This window comes from Salvia hispanica, chromosome 1 (assembly GCF_029641045.1).
Source record: "Salvia hispanica isolate PSC_SH4W2 chromosome 1, Shi_PSC_v1, whole genome shotgun sequence".
NCBI lineage: Eukaryota > Viridiplantae > Streptophyta > Magnoliopsida > Lamiales > Lamiaceae > Salvia > Salvia hispanica.
This window is the reverse complement of record NC_142692.1, coordinates 60765-81443: the sequence shown is the minus strand read 5'-3', so window position 1 is coordinate 81443 and position 20679 is coordinate 60765. Positions and strand designations below refer to the sequence as shown.

At 33.4% G+C, this 20679-nt stretch overlaps 3 protein-coding genes and 1 pseudogene across 3 annotated transcripts; 2 read left to right on the top strand and 2 right to left on the bottom strand.

Moving 5' to 3' along the window:
* Nucleotides 1–818: 818 nt before the first annotated feature.
* Nucleotides 819–3485, bottom strand: LOC125221776 (ADP-ribosylation factor 1). Its single transcript, XM_048124024.2, has 7 exons — nucleotides 3359–3485; nucleotides 2667–2845; nucleotides 2160–2230; nucleotides 1566–1685; nucleotides 1363–1481; nucleotides 1210–1291; nucleotides 819–1120 (listed from the first exon to the last, which is right to left on the bottom strand). The coding sequence occupies exons 2-7, from the start codon at nucleotides 2812–2814 to the stop codon at nucleotides 1115–1117; spliced, it is 546 nt and encodes a 181-aa protein (XP_047979981.1). The 5' UTR covers nucleotides 2815–2845; nucleotides 3359–3485; the 3' UTR covers nucleotides 819–1114.
* A 2257-nt stretch (nucleotides 3486–5742) lies between these two features.
* On the top strand, nucleotides 5743–6724 carry LOC125221522 (transcription factor MYB108 pseudogene; annotated as a pseudogene).
* A 944-nt stretch (nucleotides 6725–7668) lies between these two features.
* LOC125224318 (putative pectinesterase 53) lies at nucleotides 7669–9229 on the top strand. The gene is made up of 4 exons (XM_048127702.2): nucleotides 7669–8120; nucleotides 8210–8413; nucleotides 8482–8717; nucleotides 8923–9229. The coding sequence occupies exons 1-4, from the start codon at nucleotides 7719–7721 to the stop codon at nucleotides 9086–9088; spliced, it is 1008 nt and encodes a 335-aa protein (XP_047983659.1). The 5' UTR covers nucleotides 7669–7718; the 3' UTR covers nucleotides 9089–9229.
* Nucleotides 9230–13589: 4360 nt separating this feature from the next.
* GA2OX6 (gibberellin 2-oxidase 6) lies at nucleotides 13590–15900 on the bottom strand. The gene is made up of 3 exons (XM_048081819.2): nucleotides 15489–15900; nucleotides 14137–14482; nucleotides 13590–14068 (listed from the first exon to the last, which is right to left on the bottom strand). The coding sequence occupies exons 1-3, from the start codon at nucleotides 15863–15865 to the stop codon at nucleotides 13829–13831; spliced, it is 963 nt and encodes a 320-aa protein (XP_047937776.1). The 5' UTR covers nucleotides 15866–15900; the 3' UTR covers nucleotides 13590–13828.
* Nucleotides 15901–20679: the final 4779 nt, after the last annotated feature.

Genomic DNA, 20679 nt, shown 5'->3' with positions numbered 1-20679 from the left:
ATCTTCTTCCGATCTCATTAAAATAAGTAGTCGAGGTTCATGTTATTATCATGTGTAGTGTAGCCGTAGGAGACTCATCTATATTAGACTAAATGCAACGTAGTGGTCACGTTGGCATATACTCCTAATATATGGAGTAATATTTATGTGATATGTGATATACACTCGTTTAAAAAATGTACTATATGAGATGAATTCAAATAACTAAATTGCCACTACAATTATTGATGGTTTGGACGTCAATATCGCGTTGAAGGCAGGCTTTATATTATAAGCCCATGCATATGATTAGGCCGAAAATTGTCTTACTTGGATACAAAGAAGTTGCAGTTTATGTCATTTCTTCTCGCTTCCATTTACACCATTTTTGGGCCTAAAATTAGCCTTATTAATATTTTATTAGTAGTAAACTTTTAGCTTCCGTATTTATTCACAATTAAAATTTAAATAATACAATAAAAAATTATTTCACTCTTATATGGAAGATGGCATATTATTAAAATTCACATTTCATTATATTATGATGCTTTAACTCGTAGAGCTTTAATAAAAATAAAAATAAAAATAAAAAATTAATAGTTATTTAAATCATATATATGAAGTTTAAAATTGGAACCTTAGATTTATGATCAGATTCCAAGATTAAAGTTCCCGAATAGTTGAACAAAAATTAGGAAGCTACAAACACAAATAAGTACTCCATATAAGTAAACGAAGCAAATAATGCAAACATGGATTAAACTTTAAAGTAGGTAGAACAAGTTCAAAAATGGTGCTCATAACGTTACAGAATTCTCAGCGAAATAGATCCAGCAATCTCATGAGAATGAAATTTTATTAACATGATAGGCAGTTAGGCACATCAAAAGTGAAAATCGATATTGGTAGGCAGTTTTTGTCATAGAACTTGATTCTAGCATATCACATAACAGCAATACAAAGAGCCACACGGCTGACAAGAACTATAAAAATTGTTTTTAACTACAGTGAAAGACAAAAGATGGTGAAGTGGTCAACTGGAACCGTGGCAGTCAGCATAAAATGCTACGACCCGAGTGATGAAGAATGAAAGCTCCCACAGGCCACAGTGTAAGGTCATCTTGAGCTGAAGAGCTTAACTCTGAAAAAGTTGCAGTGAGAATATGAGTATGTAATCGGGTGGTACAGAGACTAGATTCAATTGGTTTTTGCTAGAGTTGCAACTCTTACCTTGTTGGCAATGTTGTTGGACAACCAGTCCAATCCCTCGTAGAGACCTTCACCAGAAGTTGCACATGTGCTCTGGATGTACCTGCACGTACGGAGTGCATAAGATTAAAAGATGCCTAACTTGGAGGGGAAGGTACTCAAAAGAGACTATACCAATGGCGTTGACGGAGGGAATGAAGGCCCAACTTGTCAGTTATTTCTGCAGCATTCATTGCATTTGGAAGATCCTGCTTGTTGGCAAAAACAAGCAGGACAGCATCCCTCAACTCGTCCTGAAAAGAAACAAAAAGTTTCGCTCTGTTGTGGCACAGTTTTCTATTTGCTCATCTGAAACAGTCAAAAGAATATTGATTTACCTCATTCAGCATCCTGTGCAATTCGTCCCTTGCTTCAACTACACGATCACGATCGTTGCTGTCAACAACAAAGATAAGGCCCTGGGTGTTCTGGAAATAATGCCTCCACAATGGACGGATCTACATAACAGAGTATATCAAATTCTGGTAAAAAAAGATCAAACTTGAAGGTGGTCAAGTTAACATGAGTGCATAAATTTCAGGGGAGAGGGGTGTATGGAGTGGAGATGCTTGCAATAATATACTAGCAATTATTGACTTTAGCACTTAATTTAGGCTTCTTTAACTGTTCAGATCCTGCACATGCGGATATTAGCCCCAGTTATATGCATTCTACTTAAATATTTGACACTTAGATGCACACCACAGGGGCATAAACATTTCCATCAGAACAAGAGCAAGACCTTTCTAATGCTTTAGGTAAAGAAAGGACATAGCAATTGACACATTAACAATCAAGAGACTTTTTTAACCCACGGATTTTCTTAAATTATAGTAATTCATAATGAATCCATGTCTGATGCAGGAAAAAAACCTAGTAACATTGGATCATGTAAATACTCAGGAAAAAGAGCAAAGCAGTGAAATGCATACCTTGTCCTGACCACCAACATCCCAAACAGTGAAGCTAATGTTCTTATATTCCACAGTCTCCACATTGAACCCTGAACAACAGTACTTATTCTCATGAGATTAAGAGTCAGGAAATTTTAAATGGATTAGTTTTAAGGTATAGTTCAATATTCCTGCAGGGCAAAGTTGAATATACACTTAATCTTGTAAAATCATGGACTGGGACATTTTAAAAAGGAATGCACATCGCACACGCGCACATATACTAGGGTTTTAGTGATACTCCATTGAATTCTCTGTGAAAAAATAAGAATGGTGAACAAGCACATAAAAGCTTTGAACAAGAAATGGATGAATTTTCGCTCATAACAGAATTAAAAAAATAGGCATAGCATTCATCCAGTGAGAAGATGCATCCACTGCAGATATTAAAGATCAAAAAGGTTAAAATGATTCTCATTTGTTACCAACATTTAGTACCATTTTCGCAGACACAAAAATGTGCAAAACGAAAAGGATGAAACTTACCTATAGTAGGAATTGTGGTGACAATTTCTCCAAGCTTAAGTTTGTAGAGAATGGTTGTTTTACCAGCGGCATCGAGACCTACCATGAGTATACGCATCTCTTTCTTGGCAAAGAGCCGGCTGAAAAGCTTTGTGAAAGACAGCCCCATCTTTTAGCTGCCAAATACCCAACCTACAAAGCTAGGATAAAAGAAAAGAAGAAAACAAGCATATTCATTATCATCTGAAATAAATGATGTGATCTTATAAGACAAAACCAACGAAATTGTATTAACTCATGTTAACTTCACTCTAGCCATTCTTACCCAGGCTACAAGATCACCAGAACTGAATCTGCTGATCAGGCAAAATAAAATGGAATCATCAGGACAATAAGACTACACTAATATTCTCCAAAATACAAGCAGAAACTATCGAATCCTACATCTGGAGCAAATTAAAACACGAGATCTACCACGTTCGCGACCGGATCAAGAAAATTGAGGACAATTAAGCACAACAAGGAATTCAAACCACCAGCTCATGAGATCGACGATGAAATTACAAAAATATAATGAATCCAATTTTTTAAAGTTCAAAAATGAAATCTGGCACAAATCATACCGGATTCTGCATATCATATTCATAGGACCAACACAAATCGCTATAATTCAGCTATAAACAGGATATAGAGAGAAGAGAAGTAATTCTTACATTGAAGAGGAGCAGCGACGATGGACCGGGGTTTAGAGATCTCTCCAAAAGAACGATGACTATTTTTATGGTGGTGCGTATTTCTTTTTCTTTTCTTTAAGTCTAGTATGATTTGATACATGGAATTGTAATTGTAATTGTAATTGTAATTGATATTGAAAAATTTAAAATTCAATGTTTAATAAAATGAAGTACTTAATATTTAATATTATTTGATATCAAAATTAAATTTGAAGAATTTATACACATTATACACAAAATATATACTATATACCGGAAATATCAAATAAAAATGTACAAATATGGTTTTGCATATCCAAACAAAAGTTAAATCACAGGTCCCTTATATCATTTCAAATCCTGGAAAATCAAATGTCGGCAAAAGGCGAGCGGCTGCAGTTGGAGAGTGAGTGTACAAAAATGCCCCTTACGCATTTGGCAATATTTTGTTCGAAAAAGTGTTTAAAAAATACAAAAGTAACATAAACTAGCCAAGTATATAGTAGAAACCGCAAATGTACATCACATTAAGAATAGAACCTTAATATGTAGATTGACTTTAAATTTTAATGCCTGTATTTTAGCTCTTTCTACTGCAAAGATTCATGAAGTTATATTTGATGAATCAAACACATATTTCAAACATCAAATATAACTTAATCAATCTTTGCAGTAAAAGCTCACCAAATATTATAACATATATATATCAATAATAATATAGGCACCACATTAAACCTCTAAATTTATAGAGAGTGTTTGGGTTCATCTTGACTAATGTGCTTGCATGTAGTGTAGGTCGTGCTTGATCATATATCGTTTATGAGATCCGTAAATAAAAAATAGCCATATCTAGAAACATTCTAATTCGTATGATTATTGTTATTTTAAAAATTAAGAAGTTAGAGTAATTAGAAAAATGAGTGGTACAATGCATAGAATCAGCCTTGGTTCATTACATATTTACAGATCAGTGACTTTAAACGAGATAAAGATAAGTCAAAAAGAGAAATATAGACTAGTGATTGGGGTGAACAACATTAATAAAACACAAAGTATAATAAAAAAATCTTTTACTTTTGAAAGAATAACAAAAAGCCGTTGAAAAACTTGTGTTAATCCTTTCCGATCCCCTGCTACAGTTAAAAATTGTTTCATACTGTAATTACCAATTCACTTATAATTACTCCGTAGTTTATATGATGCCGCCCACCTCCCCACTCAGTTAAAAAAAATGGAATTTCTCTAAGACATGCAAGAAATTTGTTTTAGTGGAACTATATATATGAGTTTGAAATTTTGAGATTAGAAATTTTTATAATATTTCATTGGCTCTTATTGTAATGGTAGAGGATTTTCCACACCAAATACGAAAAATGGACAATATAAATAAGAAAAATAACTTGTCCCTCATTGGCTCTTACTGTGTTCGTCACATCAACCACTCCCCATGCGGTAAATATTTCCACGGAAACATTTTTACGCCATAAAAATTGATATATATAGAAGAACCACAAGCTAGAAAAAAAAGTTAAAAGTATTAATATCAAATTCATAATTTTCACCTTTTTTTCTGAATAAGCATCCAATAATCAAGATCTGCAAACTAGGCCGGATAAATAAACTGCACCAGCAAAATTTCATGCCTGGAACTTTATGTGTAAAGCCTAAGTTGATCAATTTGATTCTTAAATCCCATGAAAAGCAAATTACCTAGCTTTTTTACCGAAGGTTGAAAAAGCATATATATTAATGCAATAAAACTTGTTCTTATTCCTCTTTGGATGACAATACATCACTATATGTGATGTAGGCTCTGAAATCTTTTTTGACTTGCACCCTTTCATCGAAAGATCGACCGATAAAAAATCATACTAATACTTTTCAAAGCAAATTATATAATACTAGTATATTATTTGAAACTAGTTATATTTATAATTATATACTTGTGCACGGCGTATTCTTGACCAAATTCCTGCTTGTTCCGTACTGGGAGTTTATGATTATTTCTTACATAATTAAGTATTGAGTATCCAGTTAGAACCGTAGATTAAAAAATAATATATGCAGTGATCGAATATTAGTCAACAAACTATCCCATTTTAATGAATTAATTATGTTAAATGGATCGATAAGTGGGTTAGCCACCAAAAGCTAAAGAAGTCAAATTATTCCCCAGAAATGAAGTGATATATGTTGAATGGAGAAATTAATATTCCTCACTTGTATTGATACGATTTGTTTCATAGTATGGCGACATTTCTATTTTTAATCATACAAAATCCAAATATTTAGTAGGAGTACTAGTATAAATGGCACGCATACTAGGTGCATGATGAGACGAGACATCCGTGCAACCTCGATCAAAATCATCTTTGTTTACATAGATGGGCGATACCTTGGAAGCTAGAAATGGCAACTCAGGTATGAATAATAAAGAAGATATATTAAGCGTCAAAAAGGGTACATGGTCTTCGCATGAAGATTCCATACTCATCAACTACATCGCAGTTCATGGCCAAGGCCGTTGGAATGTTGTTGCTCGAGACTCAGGTACGATTCGTGCAACTACAAACTCAAATGATGTAATTAATGCAATCAAGTAGAATATTAATTTGGATAAATGTTACTAGTACATTTATTTTTATACTAGGTACACACATGCATGCTGAAACTTGCATGTTTATTTTTTGCATATATATTCTTTTGTTGATTTTCCCCTGTGATTTAAGTGAATGAGAGACGATCATATATATTATCATGGTTTTTATAATTAATAAAGGGTTGAGGCGGAATGGCAAGAGTTGCAGATTGAGATGGAAAAACTACTTGCAACCAAATGTTCGACGAGGGAATATTACAGTTGAGGAGCAGCTTTGCATTATAAAGCTCCAGTCCCTCTATGGAAATCGGTGCGTCTAAGATTACATAGTACTCCTTTGTAATCGCTTTAATTAATTAAGATATCGCAGGTGGTCGAAAATAGCTAAGTTGTTGCCCGGTCGAACTGATAATGAAATCAAGAACTACTGGAGAAGTCAAGTTTTAAAGCCTGCAAAGCAGCTGAAATACGACACAAATAGCATGGAGTTGAGGGAGTTCGTTCGTGACATATGGCTTCCAAAATTGTCTGAAAGGATTCATGCCAATAATAATAATAATAATAATAATAATAATAATAATAATAATAATAATAATAATAAACTTGCAAGTGTTAGCGGGGTGATGATGAATTACAGTGCTGAAAGTGTTGGAATGGATTATTGGTCGAATAGCATTTCATGTGATCAAATTGCAGTCACGAATAATTTATGTAATAGTAATAGTGACTGCGGGTTTCATGATTACATGCTCGATTTTGGGCAGTAGTAGTATTGTATTATGGCCTTGAATTTGATAGCCCCTCCCTGCTTAGTTCGGTAATGGTGTATTATCAAATAGATGATGTATTATTGGGCATGTATCTAACCAATTCAAGTATTGTGAGCTATATATACAGTATACTTATGCTTTGAAATTTAAGGGACGGCAGAAATTGGGAAATCGTTTTTTCTGTTTCTACTCGTGTTTCATCTTCTCCTATTCTCGCATCATTCATAACTAACCGGTATATGCATGTATTCAACAATATGCATATAATTTACTTTAAGGCTCCTAAAATAAGTAGAAGCTAGAATTGAAAATATATATGTACTACAGTACTAGTTAAGGCTTCTTGTAAAATCAAATTTACTAACAAAAACACTTCATGCAGCAGAGAAGGTATGTAATATGTATGCATATATATAATATATGTAATGAGTTCTCATGTATATATATACTATACTGCGTAGATATGAATAAGAAGAGAAATAAGAAATTAAAAGGATATTAGAAGCATATGCAAGAAATGAGAAGTTGACTTTAGATGTGGTTTGAATGTAGCCACCACTAGAAGATGTTGAGTGATGGATCACAGCTATATATGTATATTATATGGTGCACTCATTAATTGTTGCTATCTCAGTTGTCTTCAACCTTATATGCTATTGCTAATGGCTAATCTATTCAAATGGGGACAATTTTGGGGACCTCTCACTGCCATGTCCACCACAAGTCCCCCCTTTCACTAAAATGACTGGCCTCTTCTTGCGACTACGTACCATTGAAGACGAGTTAAACTGATGCTAAAAAACAAAAAAAAGAGTTAAAATTAGATTAATAATATTAGCTGAATATATCCCATCAAATCATAAATCCACCAAATAAGTACTAAAATCGACGGGGCATTATATTAGTGTGAAAAGTGTCGGTATCACTAGTATTTGTAGTGCCATTTTGTCCACTATTTGTTCATGCAATTTGATTCATCCCACAAACAATCATGCCTCGTAGATTTCATGTCCTATTCACCGTTAATCTCTTCTCCATCTTCCTCTCATGTCCGAACACACTTTCCTCCGACTGGAAGCTGCGGCTGGCGGAGTCGAATAGAACACAAGTAACCGTGAGCCAGGATGGGAGCGGCGATTTCATGAGCATCAATGAGGCAGTCAGCAACATTCCCCTTCACAATACTCGTAGGGTGGTTATACGCATAAATTCCGGTGTTTATAGGGAAAAGGTGAGCATCCCTAAAACGATGCGTTTCGTAACTTTGGTGGGAAATGCGAGCGACCCTCCGACGATCACGGGAAACGACACCGCATCAACGGTGCGGACATTTCAAACTGCTACTGTTGCCGTTGATGCTGATTATTTTATTGCAATCAACGTCAAGTTTGAGGTGATCATCATATTTTTCAAAATCATTATTCATTCCTAGATCTATACTAGTATATTTGGAGCTGTATTGATTAGCAGTTATGAAATCAGAACAGCGCGACGCACATGGTGGGGAGGAGAGGCGAGCAGGCGGCGGCGCTGCGGATATCAGGGACAAAGGCGGCGTTCTACAACTGCAGCTTCTACGGTAGTCAAGACACCCTCTACGATCACAAAGGCCTTCACTACTTCAGCAACTGCTTCATTCAAGGCTCCGTCGACTTCATCTTCGGCTACGGCACATCACTCTATGAGGTAATTTGGACTACCTACCTTTCCATATTAATCAACAAAAAAATGAGGTTATACTATTTTTTTGTCAGAATTGCTATCTGAACTCGGTGACGAAGAAGGTGGCGTCGGTCACAGCTCAAAAGCGGTCGGATTCATCAATGGCGAGCGGGTTTTCGTTCAAGAATTGTACGGTAACAGGGACCGGATCGATCTATTTAGGAAGAGCGTGGGGAGATTATTCGAGAGTCGTGTTTTCTTACACATTTTTGGATAAAATCGTTCTTCCCCAAGGATGGAGCGATTGGGGCAACACATCTCGCCACCAGTAAGTCGTCATATAGCTACACTACTGACTACACTACTCAGTTAGTATGCTATTTTAATTAGGATATAGTGCGCGCATAATTCATCTATCCACATAAACTAACCTAAAATGTGACTTTTTACAATGTTTTATTTATTCATATTCTTCCGTGCCCTAAGTACTATGGTGAATATGTTTTACTAACTTAAACTTTTACTCCATATAGGAAAGTGTATTATGGTGAATACAAATGTACCGGAGAAGGAGCAAACGTGACGGGTCGAGTAGCGTGGGCGAGAGTGCTCACAGACGACGAAGCCATGCCATTTATTGGCACTTACTATATTGATGGCGACTCTTGGCTTATAAATCCTTCTGCCTATCTCATTTGACTTTTTTCTTCCCAAACTTCATGATTCTATTGACAACATCTTGATGAATTATAACATGTTTTATTTGCATATATATGGTCTCTGAGTAATTTTTCACAATGGAGTGCAGTACTAATTAAATTAATATGCATATCTCTTTAACGGCTTCGAATTATGCTTTGATGAAATTACAGTCTACTAGTAGTATATTAAATATACATGTGTAGCTTACTTGGGGTATTGGTTTCACTATTTTCCAACTCGGAATGGGATTATATTAATTATTCAAAGTTAAGGCAGTTTCTCAAAATTATAGACTTAATTAAGCTCAAAGTTAAATGCTCATGGGCTTGAGTGTAGATTTTTTTTTTTTTTGGTTGATTATATTGTTGTTGATTGAAATGAAATCTTGGAAATTAGTTTCAAAGCAAATTGCTGAAATTGGTAATCTGTTTTCAAATGGGCTAAAACTTCAAGATTTGGTATAGCTACCAAATTACTAGGAGTATTTGCATGAATATATTTGGAGATGAAACGAGACTCAATGAAATTTTTGAAACTATATATAAACCCTTTATCTTCTGGTTGAATACAAAAGGCCAATTAAGTCCAATTTTCCTATAAATCTCTTTTCTTAACCAACAAACAGGCCATAGGTGTATATTTTTAGTTTATAGCCATAAAAATTCTATTTATAATATTGATAGCCAAGGCTACCAAACAATTTATAGGGGGTGTTTATTGGGGTGTATCAGTGTATATATATTTTTAGTTTATAGCCATAAAAATTATTATATTTATAATATTGATAGCCAAGGCTAGTAAACAATTTATAGTGGGTATTGATTGGGTATGAGTTTTTCTTGTGTTTCAATTTATTGGTACAGTAATAATTATGCTTTGAAAGTTATTTTAACATGAGGTTGTATTTGACATTAAATATGCCTCTCCAGTTTTTTGTAACCGGTAGTTGTAGTTGTAGATAATCTGGGAGTAATTGTAATGTACTTGTAGAGAATCTATGAGCATTTGGTAGTTGTAGTTGTAGATAATCTGGGAGTAACCGTATCATATTATTACTATAATAAATTAATGTTGCTAATCATTGGCCAACTAACAATTTAAAGTCATGAGGCCCTATAGCGACAATCATTGGCCAATACTGTAAATAGCTGTCATCACTTTTCTTCGTTGTGGGTATGATTTGTTCAAGACAACTAGCATTTATTTTTATTTCTCTAATTAATGTATGATGAACGTTAGGAAAGCTGTCTTGTGGTTCGACCCATATTCATTCATTCATATTAGTTCGGTGAAGAAAATTAATTTTTTTGAACTTAAAAGTTCATTTAGTCTATGTATGACGATAAATATAATGTAGTTATTTAAAAATTAGACCGATCAGCTATCACCCTTATCAAACATGCCAATAGTGTATATACCGAACACTTTGACCATCATGAGACGGAAAATTTGGTCCGTTCAATTATGAACCAGCCGATGGTTGAGAGCATCCACAATAGGGACGGACATCTCGCCGGACAAGCCCAATGACATCCCAAAAACACCTCATGTCACGTCATAAGGACATCTCATTGCACTGCCACATCACTAGGACGTCCCACTGCACAATATCGGACATCCCCTAGGACATCCTGGTGGACAAGCACAATAATAAAAATTCACAAATTAATAATTATGGAATTAAAATTTCGACACGAGTATGGAGAAAATGCAACCATTTTATTTCAAAAAAAACATGCATATTTAAATTTAAAAAAATACATAGTTCACTAAATAAAACATCCCAAATGAAATGAAGTACAACGAGCCGTATATATAGAGTTTTAAAAAAAATCGAAAATTGGGATGTCCGTCGCAATCGTGGACGTCACCGACAGACGAGCCGACGTCCGTCGGGACGTCTGCTATCGTGGATGCATTAATTTTCAAATTAAAAATGAGAGCGAAGGGATTATTATTAAATAGTACAGGACGCATGGAGTATCATACTTTTGGTTTATAATTTTTCAATTTGTTGTTATTTCAATTATTTTTTTTTCATTTGATATTTTAATTTATTTGCGTATTTATTGGCACTTAATGTTATTGAGATTAAAAACATGTGTTTCAAATGTTTTTATTTATCATTCACTATATTTGCTAGAGTATTTCACCTTGATCAATGGTCAGAGCTTTATCATTTATTAGTATATATATATATAGGAAATGAAACTTGTGGGGTCAGATATACTGACAATGTTATTGTTATGTTCCAACTACAATGTCTTCCTCTTGGTTGCATCATTTGTCATTTCCGTCCTGATCTAAGTAATAAAATTGTGTGTTATGAATATCATCGCAATTGTTAATTCTTCTTTTCCGGCTTTGAGTGTGGTGTTGAATTACATCGTTTGATAATCGCACCATCTCGAACAACATGTATCCCTTAATGCTTCACTTACAAAATTTGAAGTTGTTAAAGTAAATAGTAAGATAAATTAAAAAGATATTTTTAAAATTGAAATTTAAAATGTAATTTTGTTACATTTTTACTTAACGATCGATGATATATTGCAGGTATTTAAACACATTTATCAATTATATATGCATAATATTGATATCTTAGTTGTATGACAAAGACATCATAATCAAATATATCACATCTTGACACATATGTATTACATGGCAAATAAAATTTAAGAGACCGCCCTCAAGGTATATTACGCCTATAAAATGTGAATTAAGAGACCGCCCTCAAGGTATATTACGCCTATAAAATGTGAATTATTTGCTTCACAAACAACTAGAAATAATATCTTGTTATATTCATCACCAATAATCATAATTATTTTAGACTTTTCGGGGTGTGGTCTACAATTGCAATCAGCATCATAGGAACAAAGCACATGGCAGAGATTATGTGGGTTCTAGGTAATATAATTAAGAATTGACACATATTTATAATTACAACTGAAATTAAACAGAAGTTGGCAGATATTTAATATGAAATGAAGTGAAGTTGTCATTTAGACGCACCAAGTAGTTTGATAGGTTTTAACTTTGAATGCAATAATTACCTCTATATATATCATGTTAATCATCGTAGTTGAACAATCATGTCGACCTCTTAAAAAAGGGTCCATATGACAAAGTAATTACTCCCTATGTCCCATTTTAAGTGAGACGTTTTTTTTACCACTGCTTTGCAAAGATGATAATTAATAAATAGTACTCCCTCCGTCCCGGCTAAGATGACACATTGCTTAGCCGGCACGAGGTTTTAGGAGTTATTGGTTAAAGTGTTTAATTGGAGAGAAAAAAGATGAGTGTAAGTATTAAAGTAGAGAGATAAAGAAAGATGAATATTTTAATTAGGGTGAGAAAAAGTGGTTGAGTGTATTAATTGGAGAGAGAAAGTTTCCAAAAAAGGAAATGTGTCATCTTAGTTGGGACAAACTAAAAAGGAAAACGTGTCATCTTAAGTGGGACGGAGGGAGTATTTAAAAGTGGAGAGAAAGTAAGAAAAAGAATAACATAGAAGATAATCGTATCTACATTATTCTTTTACTTACTTTATTTTTTCTTGACTCAAACTATTTATTTTATTTTTAAAAAATAACGGCCGAATAAAAACACTTCACTTATAGTAGAACGGAGGTATACTATATTACTCCATGCATGATGCGCGCAGTAGCTGTCATGTTGACAACTTTTATGCCTAACCACTAATCCATGCATAATATGTCTTCGTTAATTTGGCTAAACTTATGGCCCAATATTTCCCTCCAATAAACAATGGTAAACGTTGAATCATGTATAGTTATACGTGTATATATATAGACAGACATAAAGACCCACCACTGTCACACCTGATTTAGAATTAATCTTTTAATTAAGTGAAGTCACACTTTTCCCCAGATATGGAGTTGTGTCTAAATTATTAATCCCTAAAATTTATTATATTAAATTAAAAAAATTATTATATTAAATTAATTTCTACAAGCAATTAGAAAACAAATATGAAGGCTTTAAGAAAACCTATATATACATGCTGAAATTATAGATTATAATCATAAATTTATAAATTTGAATCGAATTTTAATAAATCTTAATTATTAGATGTGAATAACCGTACAGGAATTTCTTGCCTCTAATAATTGCACCATAGCCCATGGGCACAAATATATTTTGTTACTACTCCTAGGAGTACTATATGAGAGAGGTTGACCTAGGTCCATATGGAGTAATCTTATACTAATAATTGTCACTTTTATTGTGGGCACCGGTTATAAGAAATGTAAAGAAAAATTGGTTGGAAAAGTCAGTGGAATGTGAGACCCACATTTTTATATTGGTTTTATAATAAAATGTGAGTGAAGTGAGTTAGTGGAATGTGAGACCTACTTATCATTTATGGTAAAAAATAAAGTAACAATTATTGTGGGACGGACTGGAATGGAAAAAAGTGATAATTACTGTGGGACATAGTATCAATGAACTGAATAAAAAGGGATGACAGTTATAGTTAAATTCCTTAAATCATGGAACAAGTTAGTAAGTAGTACATTATAGAAAGAGGAATTTAAGTTTATTTATTTTGGATGACAAGCACTTGAATTCTCACTCACTAATTGAATCAAAACTTTGGCCATCAACCCAGCTACCTATAATAACTAACCTGTATAGGGATTAGGGAGTATATATAATACAATGAAAATAAAAATTTGTAGTATAGAAAAAATACTTAGTGATTGAGCGTTATTTTGTAAAGAGATGGAGGCGATTATCCGCTAATCTCAAAGAATATGCGGTGCTTTTGAACTCTCCCCATGTGAATGCTCTATAGAGACTCGGGTTTTGGATGGACACGAGTTCAGGTATCGGAGAAATACTCGCGCTAAGGGGTGGAGCCGCAAAATACATCATTGACATCCTCGGTTTCGTTGAGTTTGCCACTGCTCTGTGTCTCACACTAGTAAATCTTCCGTTGGTTAAAGCCTGTTTTGATATGAACGATAAATAAATTGATCATTTAGTAATTATATTGAAATTTCATGAAAACCAACCTGAAATGCGTCTCCTACAAAAATGCATAATTTGTCTGAATCGGGCGGGACGGGAATCCACAAGCCGTCCCCGGACAAGATTTGGAGGCCGGCTACGTTGTTGGATCTCAAGACGGTGAGGATCTGAGGGTCCGAATGCTCACCAAACCCGATCCGATTCTTAGACGTGTCATCAAACGGGTCTACCGAAGGATAGTGATTGATCCTGAAGCAAGAATCGCTGCTTCCATCTTCAATAAGCTTACTGAAAATAGATTTATCCTGGGCCCACAGACCTTCAGCCACCATTTCTAGAATTTCAGATGACATCTTTTTCACTGCTTCTATGTAATCATTCACAGCGCCGCTGCAATAACAATAATTTTAACCATTTAATAATTATTTTGATTTTTTTTACTGCAAATATGATTTATGTGTTGACTTTATATTATAGTAGTAGTATGCATGTTTGTGGCTTTTAGAATCCATTCCATTTAATTATATATCATGAGTGGATGTTTGACGACTCTGCAAAAGTGATGCCTTTTGCTCGCTCAATCACAAAATGCTGCTGCCATACAACTTAATTATTAGTAATGCTATCTTACACAATTAATTAAGTGGGACCATAATATATAATTGCTAGTCAATTCGATTGCAAAGCCAATATATGTCTATTGTTTGTAGATGCAAATTATTCCTTACTTTTTGGGTTGATGTGATGTGATGCATTATGAGGCCAACTATACAAATACTATAAATTTCTCCATACAAGTCGTTTTCTTTCAAGTTTTTTTTACGTACCGGCCTAAATCTTAAATCCTACTCCACTTTATGCCAACATCTGACTATTCTAAGGAAATCCTTGTTTCTTGATTTTCAGGGTGGTCGTTGTCACAACATCGTGTTTGAACGCAACGAATTAATTATCGTCATTGAAATCCAATAGGTCATAGGAAATAAGACACCAAATTTCCCGTCTTCCTAAAGGGATTCTAGAAAGTAGAAACTAATCTATTTTGCTTTTACTATAGGTACGAAAAATTGTTCTTTGATTTTCAAAGTTTTTAAAAAGAAAAAGAAAATTTACTTATATTTTAATCACAAGCAGGGTTGTTACACATTACTCAATATATTAAAGTTTATATACTGTAAATAAATTAATAGGAGTAGTATGTTCTTGTGCATGCAAGCAACTCAGTGATGATTTTCTTAACAAGTAGTAACAACAACATACTATTATTACACGAACCTAGTTTTAACTCATAGAATTGCAATAAAAAAAAAGGATGTATATTTATAAAATACTTACGTACTACTCCTACTAGGAGTACTTCTTAATAGTACTCCGGTAAAACAGAAGAATTATTTACCTGAAGGCGTTAGGACGGGAGGAGATTGTATTGGATCTGCGGGAAATGGACACAGGATTGGCCTCGAGCAGGAGATATTCGAGCTCTCCTTTATCGCCGTTGAAGCCGATGTTCTTACAGCCGTAGCCGAAAGGCGAGGGTGACCCGGCCCGTTGCTTCTCGCATGCAGTTTTTGCGAAAAAATCCCTGCCCTCGCTGTCGACTCTTGAGATGATCTCTTCGGATATTCCATGGTTTTCGACCTGAAAAAATCCCAAGTCTTGGCAAGCTCGCAAGATTAGTTCGGTGAGTTTGGATCTTTCCTGGCTGAAATCAATCACCGGAACTCCCACGGCCTTGGTTTTCTTCGTCCGCAGAGGAGCGGGAGATGGAACCATACTGTGCTTATTTTGATGTGAGAGAGAGAGAGAGAGATTTGATTGCAGTTGGAAGGGGATTTTTGTAGGGTTGGGTTTGGCGGTTAAATAGAGGGAGGCAAGATGGTGACCACCTCCAACCTTATATTTTTTATACTTCCTACGTCTGTCGATAAATGTCCCAATTTTGACCGATGCGAGATATAAGAAATTATTTGACTTTATAAAAGAAAATGGAGAAAAAAATTAGTGGAAGGTGGATCATACTACTTTTATATATTGATTTTATAATAAAATGCGAGTTAAATGAGTTCGTAGAATGTGGGGTCCACTTACCGAAAAGAGTAAAAATGAAATAAAAAATTTATTGGTATAAAAAAAATGAGACATTTAATGACATTGCAGACATTAAAAAACTCTTAGCTGAAATAAAATACTAGTACTACTAGAGACTAATAATATGTGTTTTTGTGCGTTTGAGTGTGATAGAGAGAGAGTCGGATACAGTCCGGATGCTACAAACAGTAAAATCCATTTAGTTCCGACAGTGGATTGCAATTTTTTAACATACAAAAAAAATACTCTACTGCAGTATGAATTTTGAGATGCATGTTGTGATTCGGTGAAAATTAGTTGTGACTCTTGTGACTAGTATTTGGATTTATAGTTATTATTCTTTGTTCTTTGAGAAGGAATAAATTTTTGTGATTTTTTATTTTATTACTACTATAATGAGAGACGCAGGACAGCCTACTAACTGGAAAGCGGCTCGACAGATCAAGACATCAACGAAATCAACAAGATAGAATGAGATAAATAATCAGCACATATAAATTAAATTCTTGGATGATTCTGAGGAAAGCAAAAAAATTAAAAAACAATTTAAAACGAATATGATGTCTGATCGAAGGGAGAAAAAGGGCGGCAAATATTAGGTGAAAATGTGTCACAGATGTTTTAGTTGTAACGGCCGTCTGTCGCCTATCATTAGATTATTATAGTAGATGTCACCGTTTTATTTTAATTAATTTAGTTCTACTATGTATAATTTAATTTGTATAGTAAATCTATTCAAGCATTAAACGCGTAGTTGTGAATGTTCTGACTTTTCTTTCCTACTATTTTAATTCTTGATCCGGACAGATAACACCAAATTCATATGTTTTATCTTGTTCACATGAGGAACTCAACGCCCGCATTTAATTGTTAATTACTATATTAATTGAATATAGTTATGCACATAGAAATCCACGTAGAAAAAAGGGTATCTAGCTTGAATATTTTTACATCTTCACATCATGTGTTAGTTTGAGGAAAAATTGTTTCTTTACTGTGGAAATATTGAAAGATAATCATCTTGTCAATCGATTTGTTTGTTTGCTTGTATTAGTACTATTTTTATTTTTACAAAGTGCTCGCTAATAAAGATTTTTATAGTGTAGTATGATGAATTGTTGTTAGCTAAGTGAGTGAGCAAAGCTATTCAATCCTGTGATAATTACCGTGGCATCTGGCATGCATGTGCTGACGTGCGACGGGTGATTTAATGTTCAATCTTATTGAGTTATAATATGATCAACTAGCTAGCTAGCTTGGGATTTTCCAGCGTAATTAAGATTTAAAAACAAAAACTAAAAAGTTGTATGAATATAAAGATTAAAAGGGCAAATACTAGTATAAGGTTATACTACATGTACCTTTATAGAATTATATTTAAATTAATTCATTTTATATTGTGTAAATAAATAAATATTATGAATAAATGTATAGTATTTTTATAAAATGAAATTGACCGCACCCCACCATCTTCCCCTTACCCCCACACCGGTCTTCTTCAACTCTCGCGTCCTCCCTCAACTATATGTTCCTTTCGTCGTCTGCAATGAAATCCGCTATTCGTATAAGTATTTCTCCTTAACCATAATCCTTATTTTTCTTTATAAAACTAATCCAATGTATTCTTACACATTACAAAATACATCGTATGAGCATGGAAATAATTTACTGCACATTTATGCGTGATATAATAAAAGTAATTAATAGGAGTATTATTCATATATTAAGTAGTGAGTACTCCTACAATTTATGGCTAATTTAATTTGTCTTTTACAAAAGTATACAGATATAATATGTATTCATTTAAAAAATGATTTTTTTTAAAAATACAATTTTTTTATATTATTGAAAACTGATTAGTATATAGTTTATTTTAAATCAATTAATAATTATAAATAGTTTCTCAGTATAAAATATTGAAAGAAATTAATTATGTATGTACATTTATTATCACTACTCTTTCCATTTTGCTTAAATATTTATTCCCATAAATTAAGGAAGAACACGTCAATAAGTCAATAACGGCCGGCTGTTTAGTTTCAAATAGAGATTTTTAACATAAAATTCAATGTTTGTTTGGCGAATCCACGAATCATGATTAAAAATTTAAAATGATAAATTTTTAAAATTGTATGTAAAAGATTTTACATTAAAAATTAATTTATAACAATTAATTGATTTAAAAAATTTTCATACTAATTATTTTATAGCAATACTTTGAAAAGAAAATAATTTAAAATATTTATATATTTAAGGAAAAAAATATTTTCTTATTCAATATTGTATAATTAATTCGAAGCAAGCTCAAAACCATATTACAATTTGACATTAAATTTCTGCACCACTTCTTTCTTGTTACTATACAATAAAAACAAAACTAATTTTTAATTAAATTTAAAAATTTAATGATATTATATTCACATACAATGTATAGTTATCTTTTCTCTATTTCTTAAAACAGCTTTATGTATTACTCCTATTACAATTATTTTGAACTCACTAACTGTCTGCCACGTGGAGTGCTCGATGAACGCCTTTGGGTCTAATCCAATGTTTTAAGAAATTAATTACGCTTTTAGTGTGTGACGTAGGTTTGGATTAAAATTATTATAAAACTGGGGGACCTAATTGCACAGTCGAACGTGCACTTCCTATTTTATAATTCCTGCATTTTGTAGTACTAATTTTACAATAATTGATGTCTGTTTATATTTTAATTTTAATGATTGGAAAATTATCAGTTCGGTTCGAGACAATAAAAAACTGCTCAATTGTGGTGACAAAGATTCTAAAAGAACGAAAGTTGTCTTCTTTCTTTGTTAACTTATCTGAAAATACAATGGAAAAAGACGGAGCTCTTGAATTTTTATTACTTATAGAGTTATTGTACACCTTCCATCCAACTTTAAGTGGAGCATTTTTATTTCAACATTGTTGTGATTTGTGGCTGAACTTAGCACCGGAGGTCCATGCAACGTAGGGTAAGGAAGCATGCAGCAGATAATATGTATCAGAGAGTTAGTTAGGAAGAGCTAGCCGTTTGTAGTCTAGTTCTTTACGGTTGTAACTGAAGGAGAGTGAACGATCATTCACTTTGTATAGAGGAGTATAAATGTGTAGCTATTCTAGAGTGAGTTCAGTTGTAACAAGAATACACATCACCAATCAATAAACTCTCTTTTACTCTCGGTATCTTGTGTGTGAAAAACCCTTCTTCAATTCCTAATAATTTATAGCTTAGTCTTCGATCGAGTTCATCCCTTAGATCCAACAATTGTGTGTGAAAAACCCTTCTTCAATCCCTAATAATCAATAAACTATCTTTTATTCTCGGGATAGGTTGTGGTCCATTGAGCCAGGGAAGGAAAGGATTGTGATAAGCAGGGATGTAGTCTTTATAGAAGACAAAATGCCTCTTCTACTGAGAAAGTCTGCAGATGAGAGGGATACTCCAGCGGCTGTGACAGAACTTGATGAATCTACTGATCAGTTTCAAATAGATACTGAGACGTGTCCTATTGAAAGTCAAGAGCCCGCTGAGAGTGTGGATGCTGGCTTGAGAGAGCATGTTGAGACTCAGCAGCATCAACATCCACCACAAGACTACCAGATTGGCAGAGATAGGCCCAGAAGAACCAATGTAAAGGCACCTTCAAGGTTCAGTGATTATGAGATGATGTTCTATGTGTTGCTGAGCAAATCGAGCTTGCAGAGCCAAGTTCTTATACATAAGCCGTGAATGGGCTAGAGAAGGAGCAGTGGATTATGGCTATGAAAGAAGAGATTAACTCTTTGCTTAATAATAAGACTTGAATCTTGGTAACAAAGGCTGAGTTCAGAAAGATTATTGGCTGCAAGTGGGTGTTAGAAAGAAAATATAATTTATAATGAAAAGAGAAAATATAATTTATATATAAACACTGTAGAGATATTTTTTTCAAAAATGCAAAAATAACGTAAAACAAACTTAAAAAAAGTGATACATACATGGAACGAATTATGTGTAATTTTAATACATTTAAATAATTTAATAACCTACTTGCATAATTCCACGGTACCATTTAAATTTAAACTTGGAATCAGTTATCCATACAGGAAAAAAATCAAGGACGTAAAAATAAGAGGTAATTAATGAAAAAAATGACTTACCAAACTCATTTTGCAGCCCATTCGACATAAAAAAACAAATAATAAATTCATATTACTACTGTCTCAATCCACCAAAATTTGTCCAATTTTAATATGGCATGAGTTTTAAGAAATATAATAGAAAATGAGTTGAAAAAGTTAGTAGATTGTGGATCCTACTTTTATATATTAATTTTATAATAAAATGTAAGTACGATTGAGTTAGGAGAATATAAGGTCTACTAAAAAAAATGAAATGACATATTCCTAAAAAGAAATTAATAAAAGTTCGATCGGATAGGATCAAACACCGGGTGCGGATATGATAAACGGGTCGAATTAGATCCACTGTCATCATTCGCCTCGTAAAA